The sequence below is a fragment of the Chelonia mydas genome, chromosome 3 (assembly GCF_015237465.2).
Source record: "Chelonia mydas isolate rCheMyd1 chromosome 3, rCheMyd1.pri.v2, whole genome shotgun sequence".
Lineage (NCBI taxonomy): Eukaryota > Metazoa > Chordata > Testudines > Cheloniidae > Chelonia > Chelonia mydas.
In genome coordinates, this window is record NC_057851.1 from 133,858,936 (window position 1) to 133,874,308 (window position 15,373).

At 39.0% G+C, this 15,373-nt stretch overlaps 1 protein-coding gene across 9 annotated transcripts in view; it reads right to left on the reverse strand.

Moving 5' to 3' along the window:
* Positions 1–7,483: 7,483 nt before the first annotated feature.
* RGS7 (regulator of G protein signaling 7) overlaps positions 7,484–15,373 on the reverse strand; it is a 416,293-nt gene continuing 408,403 nt past the window's right edge. For 7 of the 9 annotated variants that reach the window (XM_037895306.2, XM_037895311.2, XM_037895310.2 and 4 more), the window contains one exon: positions 7,484–8,153. Coding sequence is in view for 2 of the 9 variants with exons in the window: in XM_037895311.2 (XP_037751239.1) it covers positions 8,103–8,153 (51 nt within the window). In the remaining 7 variants the exon portion in view is untranslated. The remainder of the gene's footprint in view (positions 8,154–15,373) is intronic. The other 2 variants (XM_037895308.2, XM_043543328.1) reach the window with 1 other exon arrangement.

Consider the following 15,373-nt stretch of genomic DNA (forward strand, 5'->3'; position numbering starts at 1 on the left):
TGTGTAATCTCTATCATTGGAGATTTTTAAAAGCAGGTTAGACAAACACCTCTCAGGGGTAGTCTAGATAATACTTAGCCCTGCCTTGAGGGCAGTGGACTGGACTAGATGACCTCTCAAGGCAGGGGTGAAAGTAAAATTGAGCTCTTACGGGTACGGGGCTGGCTCTGGCCTCCTCCCCCCCCCAGAAGGGGTGGGGCCTCAGGCAGAAGGGGCGGGGCTGGGGGGTCAAAAACCCCCAGCCAGCCCATCTGTGCTGCCTGGCCCAGGCTGCCTGGGGCTCCAGCAGTGATTTAAAGGGCCCAGGGCTCCGGCTGCCGCTGATACAGTAGCAGCAGCAGTGGCCGGAGCCCCGGGCCCTTTTAAATCGGGGCCCCGGGGCAGCTACTTCTTTTGCGACCCCCCCCTTCAGTGGCCGGGGTATGTGTGGGGAAAGGGGCAATGACATTAAAGTGCTTTTGTGCCCCATTTGTGGTCACTTTTTACCGGTACGCTGTACCAGCCCGTACTGCCTTACTTTCATCCCTGTCTCAAGGTCCCTCCCAGTCCTCTGATTGTATAAACAGTTTCACTCGCTTTTCCCCCATACACCCCTAGTTTCCTCCTCTCTCCCTCTGTCCTGCCTGAGCTTCTACAAGCACTTTGGAAGATAGAATTAGAATCCAAGAAGATAGAAGATAGAATCAATAAAGACAAGTGCCAAACACTACAATTAGGAAGAAAAAATTAAATGTACAAATAACTAGCTAGCTGGTAGTACTGCTGAAAAGGCTCTGGGGGTTACAGTGGACCACTAATTGAACATGAGTCAGCAATGTGATGCAGTTTTGAAAAAGGTTAATATAATTCTGGGGTGTAATAATAGGAGTGTTTTATGTAAGAAACAGGAAGTATCTATGCCATTCTACTTGGCAATGGTGGGTCCTCAGCTGGGGTCCAATTCTGCGTGCCACACTTTAAGAAAGATGTAGACAAAGGAGTCCAAAGGAGAGCAACAAAAAGTTTAGAAAATCTGATTTACAAGGAAAGGTTAAAAAAATGGGGCATGTTTAGCCTTGAGAAAAGAAGACTTAGAGTGGGGGGGACCTGATAGTCTTCAAATATGTTAAAGGCTGTTATTAAGAGGTTGGTGATGAATTGCTCTCCATAGGACAAGAATTAATGATCTTAATCTGCAGCAAGGGAGGTTTAGGTTAGACAGTAGGAAAAAGTTTCCAACAATGAGGGTAGTTAAACTCTGGATTAGGCTTCCAAGCTCTGGCTAGGCTGTGGAATCCCTGTCCTTGTAGATTTTTAAGAACAGGTTGGACAAATACACATCAAGGATTGTCCAGGTTTACTTGGTCATGCCTCAGCACAGGGGGCTGGACTAGATGACCGTTCGAGGTGCCTTCCAGCTTTATATTTCTATGATAAACCTGAACACTTTTGGTCTGATCCTGTAAAGAAAATGATAAACTAGTACACTCCAAGTCCTTGGTCCTGCAGACTGATCCAGTTGTATGGACCCCGACACCTGTGCAGAATTCCATCAAAGTCAACAGGGCTGCATGCAAGGACAGGGGGCTGTCCGTGTGCAACTGCTTGCCTTGCAGGATTGGGGTCTAAATTAGAACTAACTATTGTTAGATGACTATTTATCTTTTGTATTTGTACAACCTCCATTACTGTAGCATCAGAGTACTTCACAATCCTTAATGTATTTATCCTCACAATAACCCATGAGGTAAGTAAGTGCTATGATGCCATTTTATGGAAGGGGAATTGACACACAGAGAGGCTAGGGGACAGAGCTTTAAACCTATTTAGGCACCCAAAGTTGCAGATTTAGTGGGACTATCAAAAGCACCTAGGCATCTAATTACCACTGAAATCAATCAATCAGAGTTAGGTGCTTCTGAAAATTCTACTTAGGCACCTTAGCTGCATTTTAAGGGTCTAAATCTTTTTTTTTAAATCTGTCCCTAAGTGAGTTTCCCAAGGTCATATAGGAAGTTTGTGGCAGAACAGGAACCTGAGCCCAGCTCTCCTTAGTCCCAGGCTAGTGCCCTAATTGCTGGCCCATCCTTTCTTTGAACTGAAAGAAAGAACAGAAATCATTGAAGGAAAGACAAATCAACTCAGAAAAGATGAATGGAAAGAGAATCTGAAGTCACCAGAGGAATATGTGCAAGAGATCAATGGAATGAGAGCCAGAGGACCAAAGTAAAAAGAAAGCATCATGAAAAGAAAGAGCCACACAGAGAAGCAAAAAAAAGATACATCACTGATGAAAAAAGAGAGAATACAAGAAAAGATTAGCCTAGATAAAGAGCAGTGTAGAAAAAAACAGATGCCTACAAAGAAAAGGTCATAACTGTCTCTAGATTTAAGTGTACCTCGCGGACAAGAAAATGGAAAATAAAATTATATACAAATGGTAAAGCCTCGTGCCCGTACAAAAAAAGAATAAATCAACCCTAACCCAATAAATACAAACATTAAAAGAATAATTTTATGATCCTTTTTACAGAACAGGAAAGAATGAGAAAAATGGCTCATAACAATGATAGCAAATAAGTTCTCTGAGACAAAGGGCATCAATAATAAATCTGAGGATAACTTTCAGAATCTGGTTATCTCAAAAGAGCCAACAAGTGTGATCCCAATAAATGCTTTTGGGTGAAAGAAGAACAGAACAACAGTTCCTATAATAGTTGCCAGTAACGAATTACTATTTACAACAGAGAACAGTAGAAATCACGTGATGTCTCCTGCTCCAAATATCCATGCCCAAAACAATAAATAGGGGAAACTGAGGTATCCAGGTTCATACCACTTTGATAACTATGGTGCCTGTAATTAAATTGTACACATGAAGATATCCTATAGAAATGCGGATGGTTTCATGGGTTTTCACTTTGCCGTAAGATTTGTGCATGAGATAGGAGAAAAAGAAAAGAACATGCAGTTTTATAATATATCTCCAACAAACTGAAGCGGGAAAGATGTATTAATAAAATCAATGCAGCCAGTATAAAAGGTAAATTTGATCATTCCAAAATTGTGCAGGCATCTGGAAGTGAAGAAAAGCATTCATTAAATTTGTTTACACTAATAATGGAACACAATACATTTTTTAAAATAAACAAACTGCAAATACTTCTTTGAAGAATTTGTATGCTGGTATTCATGTTATTTGAACAAAAGCTGTTTGCTGTGTTTCTTTAAATAGGACCATTTGACAAATGTTCATTCATATGCACAATATCCCCATGAGGAAATAAAGTATAAATATAATAATTTTGCCGATAGGGAAACAGAGGCAGGTGTAAAGCTATATGTTTGCTCCTCAGAAATTAAGGGTAGGAGACATAAGTAATTATCTCCAAATCCTTGCTCCAACAATTAGATTTAATCCCTCTTTTACTTTAATTGTGAAACTGCTTGTTCTTTTATTGTTTTTACTTCTTAAGTATTATTATTTACTAGTAATAATGCATTTTTTATATGAATGTCTGTAGCATCTGTTATACGTTACCTATAGTAAGTGATTCTTGCTCTCTTATTGGATTTGTTTTGTTCACTGATCTTGCTTCTCACTCTTTTCCAACAATGTTAAGGGTGCAGTTTGAAAGGAGCAGTCACCTGGAGTTAGTAGTAACTCCACTCTTTTTGGACATTTCTCTGGCAGTTTTTTTTTTTTAAATCGACCACAATTTATCTTAGCTCATCGTTTCTAAGCCAATCATGAATGGGGGATGGGTGGGAGGGAAGGGTTTCTGATTAAGATCTCTGAATGGTTGTGTATGGCAATACTGCACTTCATCAATTAAAATCTGGCCTCTTTACTCTCCTGATTCATCAATTTCAATACCACCTTCCACTGTCAGTTCAGTTTTTGGCCACCACAATTAGTCAGTTCTCATTCACCACCTCCACATTCCCCTTCAATAAATTCAATTTTGGATCATTTCCATTACCTCTCTTCCACCACCACATAAGAATTTTACCCTATACCCCTTCACCTTCTCCTCCTCCCCCCTTGGCCTACAAGATTTGGGATGTTCAGCTGTCTTCATCTTGAGCAAAGCACGGGCAGACATTTCCCTCACTGTTCCCATGGAGATGCTGGTGAATGCCTAACTGCCTCCCCTGGGGCCTGCAAAGCAGCAGTCTCAGCCTCCCCAACCAGGCAGTTCCAGCAGGAGAAGGACTCTGTTATTTTCATCTCCTTACCAGGGTAGGGTGGGGAGCATGACAAGAAGTTCTTTTCATAGGCCTAAGGCAACGTTTCTCAACCAGGGGTACATATAGCCCTGGGGGCACGCAGAGGTCTTCCAGGGGGTACATCAACTCAGCTAGATATTTGCCTAGTTTTATAACAGGCAACAGAAAAAGGACTAGCGATATCGGTACAAACTAAAATGTCACACAGACAATGACTTGTTTATACTGCTCTGTATACTGTACACTGAAACGTAAGTACAATATTTATATTCCAATCGATTTATTTCATAATGATATGGTAAAAATGAGAAATAAGCAATTTTTCAGTAATAGTGGGCTGTGACAGTTTTGTAATTTTATGTCTGATTTTGTAAGCAAGCAGATTTTAAGTGAGGTGACACTTGGGCGGCACGCAAGACAAATCAGACTCTTGAAAGGGGTACAGTAGTCTGGAAAGGCTGCGAGTCACTGGCGTAAGGTGTGCTGCAGGACCAGGAAGCCTTTCTCTTCCTTTCCACACATGGGAAGTGGGGACAAAAGAATTGCTGTAGAGCCAGAAGGGAATAAACCACTTCCAGCCAACTCTTGGATCAGTCTGGCGCACTTCAGACTCATTTTCACAGGAGTAAGGTGAGGCGGTGGGAACACTACCAGCTACCCGTGCTGAGGTGGGAGGCTCTGAATGGCTGCCCTTCCCCAAGAGCTGGAGAAATGTGAAAGGCAGTAGATCGAAATGGGGTTTCCCAGTGGAGTGATTTCTGTTTCAGGCCTGTGATCTCACTCTACTTCCAAGTGGCCATGTCTCCATGTCACCTAAATCACCAGTCCAATTGGCCTGACGCCTGTTTGGCAGTCACAGCAGTGAGGTCAAGAATGAATAGGCTCAAGCTTAAGTATCTTTTTCTTGCTGGAGATCGTTCCTGACATTCACTATTGAAACACTGGCATGGGGCAGTGCTGTGAAGTTTGTGGCTACAGAGAATTTTATTTTCTAGGCCTGTTATTTTAGTAACTGTCATGAGCTCTAACATTCACAAAATCCCCCACCTTTGTTACACCAAAACCCTGGGCCAAATTCACCTCTGGTATAAGTCCATTGATGTTAATAGAGTTGTATCACTTAACCTGAGGCTGAATTTAAATCTTCCCACAGTTTAGAAGTTAGTATTATTGTATTTATATCAAAGTAGGTCCTTATTGTGCTAGGTGCTGTACAAACACAGAAAAGACACAATCCCTGCCCTGAGCAGTTTACTATCTAAAGATAATACAGGAGCAGGAACACACACAACTGGATGCATTTCAATATACTTACCAAACTTTTTGATTGGCCAACCTGTTCCAAAGTGATCTGAAGAATCTATGTTCTTGTGACTGTGCTCCATCTGGAATAGCTACTGCATGGATTTGAAATGCCCCTCACTTGAATGGTGATGATTAAAAACAGACTTTGGTATCTACTTAGTTAACTTTTAATGAGATACAGGTGATGCACCATTTGATGCAATTGTTGGAAGAATGATCATAATGACAGCAGGAGAGAGAAATATCTATCGTTACATGGCTCCAAGAAGTGGAGTTTCAGTAAATTGCCCAGCACAGATGCTTCAGAGCTTTCAAAGTTTGTATCTGATAAATTGGCCTGTGGTTTAGGAAAAGTAAATCTTAAACAGTTGAGAGTTTGGGTTTCATTTTGAATAACCACTCCAAAGCCTGGATATTTATTTCAATACCATCTGAATTACTCAAACCTCCTGATTGTATTGGGTTCATCTGAATGGAGATCCTGTACAATCAGGCTCCCATGTGAGATTTCCAGTTTTTCCTGCTAAAGCGTCAGATGAATCAAAAGAACAAAACACACATGGTATTCGAATACTCTCATTCCAATCCTAGCTGGAAACTAGCCTAGGTGAAGCATCACCTAAAAATAACAAATTATTGGTGGAAAGGAACACTATCCTAAAACATCAAAAAAGTTGGGTTCCTGGATGATTTTGTGCTGTGTAGAAAGGTTTGGTTCATTTATTTTATTCACACTCATTTGCTCATCATTTCCCACGATACAGAATGACTGAGCCGAGATGTGTCACCCATCTAGTGTTTCTAAGATTGTCCCAACCTTTATTTATTTATTTAGAGAGAGCTCTAAGGTGACTCAAGTTAGGTTATCCAAAAAATGAGCTCTAAAGGTGTAAGAGTGAAGTCCTTACTGCTCGTGTTCATTAGAGCCCCAAAGCAGCAATGCACTAGAGCATTTAATGTGAAATCAGTGGCATGATTCATGGTTCAAGTTAAGCATGTCGTTAAATACTTTACTGGACCGAGGCTAAAGAGCAGGCGAAGTTACAGTTTGGGTAGTTAATCTTACATAAACTTCCTTCTGTAGATTAATGTGGATCTGGCATTCTTCACTTCCCGCCCAAAGCTGGGATGCAGTGTTTTCTTCCCAACGATAACACCTGCCACGTTCCATCCCAATTATGGAAATTTACCTACTGCTGATGTGATAGAAAAGGAACATACATTAACGGTTTTCCCCTCCCATTTGTTTATCCTATTTTATAGTGGGGCTAAGCGTACGTGTGTGCGTTATACATACCAATCACCCCTTTCTCTAAGAAAGAACTATTTGCACAATGATTGAGCAGAATGGAGTCCTTGAATTGGAATTCAGAGACATGGCATTTGCAGTCAAAGGACTGCTCTTTGAAAACAGTATCTTGAACCACAGTATCATCTTTTTAGTTAAAAAAAATACTACGAGAAATGATTGTGGGAAAGTAACATTTTCTTGCCCAACAGCTCTGCTCTCTGTGTGCATTCAGTCAGCTTTGCCCACTTCAGTGAGTGACTTATGTTTTACTGCTTTTTATTAAAACAATGAACTGAACTCTATTTCTTCTTGCGCTTCAGCAGAAATATTTGCTAAATTTCTATCTGGTTTCACAGGTGTCACTGGGGACATTATTTGCAGACAAAAGGGGTCTAGTCTAGCCTGCAAAAGTTTCATGTATTTACTGGTGATGATGAATAAGATGAAAAGAACCCAATTTGATCCAAAGCACAAGCTGACTTGGCTTGGTTGATAGTTAGAAAAAAACATTTTTTTACTTGTAAAATAGGTGGGTTTGATCTGGAGTGAGTTAATCAGCAAACGTGGAACTCCAGGATGCCATTTGAAAGTGCACTCAGAACTCCACTTTGAATAACTTTTCAAGATGGCTTTCTGTTTTTTGACTCAGCATTGAAATCCCAAATTTACCAAAGGAAAGAGATTCTGCATCTTTTAATGAAAGATAAAACAACAATATAAACATACACAAATTTACAGAGAAAGGATCAACTTTAATACATTTGGATTCAAAGGTGTTCTTTTTTAAATATGGTATAAAAATAAATGCAAGAAACATTAACAGAGAATATACAGACAACAGACAAAGACACAGGCTTTCTTTCTCAGTGTGAATACGTCAGTGAAATGGAACCTGCTGTGCTAATTTATTGTGCAATAAATGTGATGCCATATGTATATTTATTAGTATATGCTTGTTTTTTTACATTTCTTCCAGTTCGTGAACTGACCGTATTTTTTAATAAACTGTGTCTAGCAGAAGCTTTTTTTTTCACTGTACTTGAGCTTGCAGAAAATAAAATGACACAGATCCAGCTTGATATGAAGGAGGAAGTGAGCAGACATTTTTCAAAATGGAGGCATCAAAAGGTTAGAGAGTCCCTCGGAGTCTGTAATGCCTTAGTATACACAAAAGAAAACAAGTCAGGTCCCTGCTCATGCAACATCTTGTTCTACTGTCCTCTGATTCAGGCAATCAGTGAGCTACAAAGTATGTATAATGATTTGAGTCTGCTTCCATGCTACAAGGATGATCCTTTTAGTAGGACTGCACTAGACTGGTTAACCTCTTTGAAGTGAGCGATTTCCCCTGAGGAAAAGATAAAAACAAAAAACAGAAAACAGAGGCATGATCACTGAAAACCTGTTCATCAGCAAACACCTAGCAATTTGACAGTGATGTGGCAACATTATGGGGGCACCAATGGGAGCTAATGTCAAAACTTAAATTTGGAAACCATTTTTGCTTTATACTTTGAAGACCTGCAGAAACCTGAATCCAAAACTGCCACCAGAGAGATTGTTTTGCATAATTATCCAGAAAATTATATACTACACAGTAACATCCAAAATGATCTGTTTGTGCTTAGCAGCAAGCCTATGGCTCAAAATAGCTTCAAGAAGGCTACTACAATACAGCATGCCTCAGAATGCATCAAGATGAATGTTCTGAACTGCAGTGATTCCAGACCAAGAAGTTACATAATCCACTCTGAAGGGTGGCTAAGTGCAGAAGGCAGATTATACATTAAATACAAGTAGGAAAGCATCCTTCCTGTGAGCTAAGCTAAAGTTGTTGTTTTTTTTGTGGGGCGGGAGGGGAGGAATATTCCTACTGTTTACAAGCATTGTACAGGTACATAACAGGTGCCCACGTACACTGCTTTGAGGGCCCATGGATTCCATTTCATTACTTTGTTAAGAATTCCTGCTGATATAAAGGTATATTTTGGCATCTTAACTAACCCTGGTAATAAGGTGGAATGAATGCCCCCAGGGATTGGATCTAGAGTGCAGAAGAAGAAAATCTATAATGCAGCATAACTAGTGCCAGTCTGCTGCTACTCACGGAAGGAGCAAGCAGATTTCAGAGAGAATATGAGAAATGGGAAAAATCAAAACTTCAGACAATTCTATATTTTTAACAGTAATTACAGGACAAACAAGCCTTTTTTTGTCCTGCCAGTGAAAAGCTATTTCTGTTATGTTTGCTGTTTTATTATTACTCAGCTGACTTACATAAATAGATCTGATGTTGATATCTATATTCACCATAAATTCAGTTTTCCCCTTACAGGGATTCATAACTCAACTGTAAACTCTTGCTGAAACATGATGCATCAGCGTTTCAGCTGGAGTGGGTTTTCACAAAAATGAAATGCAGTAACTCTTACATTTACAAGGACCAGAACTTTCAGTAGCTCTGGATGCAATTTTTTCCCCCTACAACCTATTTGTTTTTAACAGAACACATAAACTGCCATGCTGGATTAGTCCACTAGGCCATCAGTATGCTGCCTCGGACAGTAAGGATAGTTGGTACTTCAGAAGAAGGCAAGTCTGCTCCCAGCTACTCTCTCCTATCTCTACCTTCAGCCTCCTCACTCGCTCACCCATATCCCATTTTACAGTGCTTAAGCTGCATATGAAGCAACCATTTTATGCAACGCTTTCAATGCACATGTCCACTCTCACTGTTCCAGATTGCAGATTACATAAATTGGTCAGCAACTAAACTAATCTAGGAAATTTCTGCCAATAAACTACTTTAAAAAAACAAACAAACATTTTTATATCTGAGTTACAAAATTATTTTGCACTCATACATTCAGCATTTTCCTATTTTTAATATTTTTTGAGTGCTACAATTCATCTAAGATTGGGTTCCTAATATTTAAGCTTTAAACACATGATTAAGTTCTTTTCAGAATTGGGGCTGAAAGTTAAGTGGTCTCAAAGAAGTGACAAATCTGTCATTGCTCAATAATGAAATGAGTTTGTAATGAAATTTTAAGTCTCATGCTTATTTATTTATAATTATAATTCTCTTGGGTGAGTGATTATTCTGACTTTATTTGGGTGGGGTCTGTGTCTTTGTCCATGATAAGCCTTGAGAAAAAAGTAGTTTTTCCCAAACTGCAATTTATAATCCATAACATTACATTGTTTTCACTACTTTTCTTTTTAAGGAGGTAAGGAATGTCATGTCAGTTGTATGATAATTAGATAGATAATTTAAGGAGAGATTTTAAAAGGAGTCTAAGAGAGTTCTGCACCCAACTCCCATTGAATTTCAGTAGCATTTGGGTAGCTAACTCCTTTAGGTTGATTTGAAAATCCCAGCGAAATACATAAGCCCATGCTTAACTTTGATTTTTATGAAATTATTCACATGCATAACGTTAAGTATGTATTTAAGTATAGGGATTGGTGCACATGGGCTTTGCAACTTTCTGAATACATATTCATTCAGAAGATCTTGAGATAATGAAATCCCTTCTGTGAAGGGTGTAGGCTTCACTAGGACATTAATTTGAACAACAGTGCACGCTCCTGAACAAGGATCCAAGAAAACTACACAGATCAGCAATTATCAGCACTGTGAGAAAGCATTTGTTATGACATCAGACAACAGAAGATTCTTACTCAGTTTTTAGCTGCAAATACCATACTAGCACCAGGTTCTTGAAAGTTTCAAAGTTCGTGAAACATTCAATGAACTAGGGCTAAGTTCTTATCCCTTTCCTCTTTGCCTGGTTTTGGGGAGGTATTTATGATATCTTGTAAAAATGAGGCAATTTTGATTCAAAACCAGGCAAACAGTGGCAGTTTTGATAAATTACTTTGAATTTTGAGACATGCACAATCCAGTACATGCACTGTTTTAAATTTGCTCCACAGATGCAGTAAGTGGTTATGTCCAGTTTTTAGTATTTACAAATTAGCTTTAAATTAAAACAGGACAGTTGAACATACTATAGCTTCACACAACAACAAAGATGAGTGATGGAAAAGACCCTCTATAGCTCCATCTTGCTCCCCTAGTATGTTTTCCAATCTTTTGGCCACTCTGGCTTTCAAATTTCCAAGCAATGGGGCTGCACTACTTCCCCAGGAAGACTATTCTACTGCTTAAAAATATGAAATGTGGCAATGGTAGCTGAACAATGTGCATGAAACTTCACGTGTCCCATTCTAGAAGATCATAAGAGATCTACTTTACAAGAAAAATGTGGTTCTGGTCAGAAAAGAGGCTATTTAAATATGGCAGCTTCTTATTCAACAGATCTGCTTCCTTTGTGCATTTGGAATCATATCTATTCATTTTAGTGTGAAAAGAAGATTTAACTACATTCTATTTATATTAATATATGGAGCCTAAGCGGCTAAGAGAAAGTTGGATTGCATTCTGGCTCGGACATCGAACAAAATTAATAAGTTCCAGTTTGCAGAATCTTGACCTCAAGGTCTAGAAAGCTGTACACCTCAAATCCATTCTAAAGTGTACTTCTATTCTGAAAGCTGACTATTTTAAAAAAGCATGGTAGGGTTTTATATTTATTGCCTCTCAAGGATTTCCAGATGTGCTCAATTTACAAAAAAGTTGTTTTTGTCTAGATGTCACCTCTCCTAAATCATCCAGTGAACAGACAGTCAAGTTGGGCTCTTTTTTTCTTGTGCATCATCACATCACTGTAATAAAGATTCCGCAGGCCAAATTATGATCTAAGTGACACCTGAGCTTCTCCATTAAAAGTGCATGAACAGGTGTAACTGACTGGAATTTAGTAAACAATTCTGTAGATGAAGCACAAAAAGGAATAGAGTGCAGCTCGCTTGCTCTCTCTCAGATATATTTACTCTTGGGGTGCTAACAGAAGTTAAAACAATAGAAAATTGTTTGAGTCACAACAATCAGCAGATATGCTTCTGAACACAGGCAACACAGCTGTTGAGTAACAAGATGATATTGATACTTAGTTACTTTTCAGAATAGTACTCTGAGGCCCATATCTGAACTTTTCCAAAAGTAAGAGGATGTTCTAATCCAGCAATTTTGTCTGCACAGGTGTAGCAGAGAAGAATACTGCCCTGCAATTGGAATCTGGATAACAATTATGGTATAATGGACATGCTAAATCAGAATCCAGCTCAAATGCTGTGTTGACTTTCGAAGGCTAACAGAATAGAGAGTAGAAGTATTGGCACAGTGAGCAGGTATGACTCTGAATACACACAGGCAACAGGTGTGTTGATTAAGGTGCTAATGTTTTATGTAAGGTTTCAGAGTAGCAGCCGTGTTAGTCTGTATCCTCAAAAAGAAAAGGAGTACTTGTGGCACCTTTTATGTAGTTACTTTTCAGAGTACAAATGTACTTTAAAGTATATAGAGAAAATTACACAACCAGCTAAACCAAGTAGTTGAGCAATTTTAGGAATTATTTAGGGCCAGAAAGAAACATATAAAATCTTATCCAATTAAACTCCATATTAGAACTGAAGACACATTGACTTATTTACATAGTACCACACTAATGTCTCAAATAATTCACAAACATGCCAGGAACAATTTCAATAAAATACGTTACTAGTTTATACAAACCAACGTTAAAACTCCATATGAGCTGGGACTGAAACACATGGAAGAGGAATGGTAGAGGGAAAGAAGAAGATACATGTTTAACCTTTAAAAAGGTTAATTCTCATCAGCCCAACAGCCCCTTTTTATGTTTTTTTTTCATTATTAGAGCAGATGCTGCTCAGTTGATTCAATATCTCTAGAGCTACTAGTAATAAAAACCCCAAGCGTCTAACTGTGTAACAGATGCACAATATGCACACTGGCGTGAACATAATGAGATCAAGAAATTTTACCATACCCTTTGCTCTCACAGTTATTCATCTGCTCATGTGTTGCACACATGTGGCATGCTGGCAACATGGCTGGTTTCAGCATGAAAAACTCCCAAGTGAAATCCCAGCTTTCTACAAATAAAGGCTTTATTTGTTCGGAGTAGGACATCTGGAGAGATCAAGGAGCGCAGACAGTAATACTCAAAGAAATACTTTTGTAGGCTTTAGCCAGCCATTATTCCCCTTAATGTAACTTTCTGGGCCAAAAATCCTTCCCCATCTCTACAGATGGCTGTGCCTGCAGTCGCACAGGTATGCTTCTGCTTCAAGAAATAGGAAGAAGCAAGATTTATAGAGCTTGTACAAGTATTCTCACCACAACAGTGGTACCAAGGAGCCCAATAGGCTTTGTGTGTGTGTGTGTGGGGGGGATTCAGGGCAGGGTCAAAATTCTTCTTCCCTTCAACGTGTTGTAAGGATTTGCACTCCTGTGGCTAGGGAGAAGGAAAATGTCTGATCATGGCCAAAGATGTGGCTCCATTCAGACCACCTCCAACAGAGGTGACTAACTGACAGAGTGAATAGAGGAGGAGCAAATGGGTCTTAGAGGAAGTGGCTTTCCTTGTTTTGCTATCTCCCCCCATTTTTCCACTGTCTCTCCCTCTTTATTCCTCCTTTTATTCATTAAAAGGTGGCTCTTTCCTTCAATGAAACTTCAGGCCTTCCCTAGACTGAGACCTGGGAGAAAGGTTGACATGCTTAACAGTTGAAGTGTGGGGTAGAAAATAAATAAGGCTTAGAGGATAAAATTTTCAAAAGCTGCCTACGTGACTTAGAAGCCAAAGGTCTCATGAGAGTCAATGGCTCCTAAGTCACTTGCGTACTTTTGAAAATTTTACCCAAGGTTTGTGTGTTAGTTTGAAATGGGACTGATTTGTGAATTGATTTTATTTTCTTCTGAGACTGCAGCAGTGACCAATGGGGTGGGAAAGAGAAGCCATCAAGTGTTACTGAAGCCTGGCACAATAGGAAGAGACAGAGGCAGTGGCTACATAAGGGGAAGCACCTTTGAGGTGCTAGGTTCTAGTCATTTGTATCTCAAACCTACCCTGACAGATATGGTCCTGTTACTCTGTTTGGGCCAAATCCTGGAGCCTTACTCAGGCAAAACTTTACTAGGAATGGAGTAAGATATTGCTCTTTGTTTATTTTGGTTAATTGTTGGCAGAGCTGGGCAGGAAATGCTATGCATGATTTTGAAAATATTTCCTGTCCCAAATCAGGAAGAAAGTTGAAATCTTGAAAATCTTGAACCAAATAACAAAAAATTTGTTTGAGTCAATCAAAATGTTTCATTTCAATAACTGTGAAATGTTTTGTTTAGATTTTGACCATATTTTATTTTAAAATATTTTCATTTATATATGTATATATTTACAATCTTTAGCTTACATTTGAAACAAAAAGTAATTTTGAATCAGAAAACCAGAATTTGTTGTTTAGAAAATGTCTGAATGGAATTTGTTGACAATTTGGGCATGTGGGGAGATGTCAAGAAATTCATAGAAACCAACACTTTCCCCTAAAAAGTTTCAGTTTTGGCGAATTGGCTAACTTGGTTTTCTAACAAAAAATGTTTCATTGAAAGATTCCCGAACAGCTCTAGCTGTTGGTAATAAACTAGTACATTTTAATTTTCAAAATTGGCTTCTGTGAAGACTAACTCCATAAGTCTAACTTAATAACCTCACATAGTTCTGTATTGGATTCATAATGTCCAATGATTGAGGTTCCATTAAGTTCCTTTCATTGTTACATATGAAATCTTACATGTTTGTGCACAAAGATCCCTTAAGAATGATAACATGAAGAATCAATTACCATTTTCACATACATTGTCTAACATGATCCTAAAATGATTGGATGTAAAACCAACTCTAAGAACACACAAAGTCTATCACCCACTGATGGAAATAAGTGTGAAGGACTGTTTAAGCAATTTGAATTTCCTTCTGTATGCCACAATTTGACACGTCAATGCTAAGTGATATTTTGTTGAGCCATTGTGAAAATATGCTGTGTTTAATGGTCCTGACAATTTTACATCTCATGCATGAAATACTCTAATGTTTGCTCATTCGGCTGGAGATGATAACATCAAGGGACACTGGTAAATATGCCTATAAGGCAAGCAGGAGTGGATGTCTCAGGGCTTTAGCACGGAGCCCTGTAAACCTTTTGTGCTCAAGTCACTGGTTCACATCTCACCTAATAGGTAGTGAGTGAAGGTTACTATCATCTGATGGCTGCTTGGTATACTATATGAACGGAGTTTGGTGGTCTATTTGTTTCGTCGTGGATGTATATCCACATAACAAAACAAAAACCAATCTGCAACTTGTACACTTCTTGGCTGTCTCTGGAGTGAGGCAGTATAACTCACTGGATGTGGAGATAAAACTAGCCTATCACCTTAAAGACAATCTCTTCAGTTTTGACTTCAGGAACATTGAGCACAGCAGGGTGCAGGAAGCTGGCACTGCCCATAAATGGAAAACATCAGTAAATAGGCTGTCAGTCCAGCACCTTTCATGAATCCTAAATTTCTGTGAAAAGTTAAAAAACAGAAGTCATCCTTCAAGGACTTCTCTACTATACAGTCTCTTAGGTTTATCT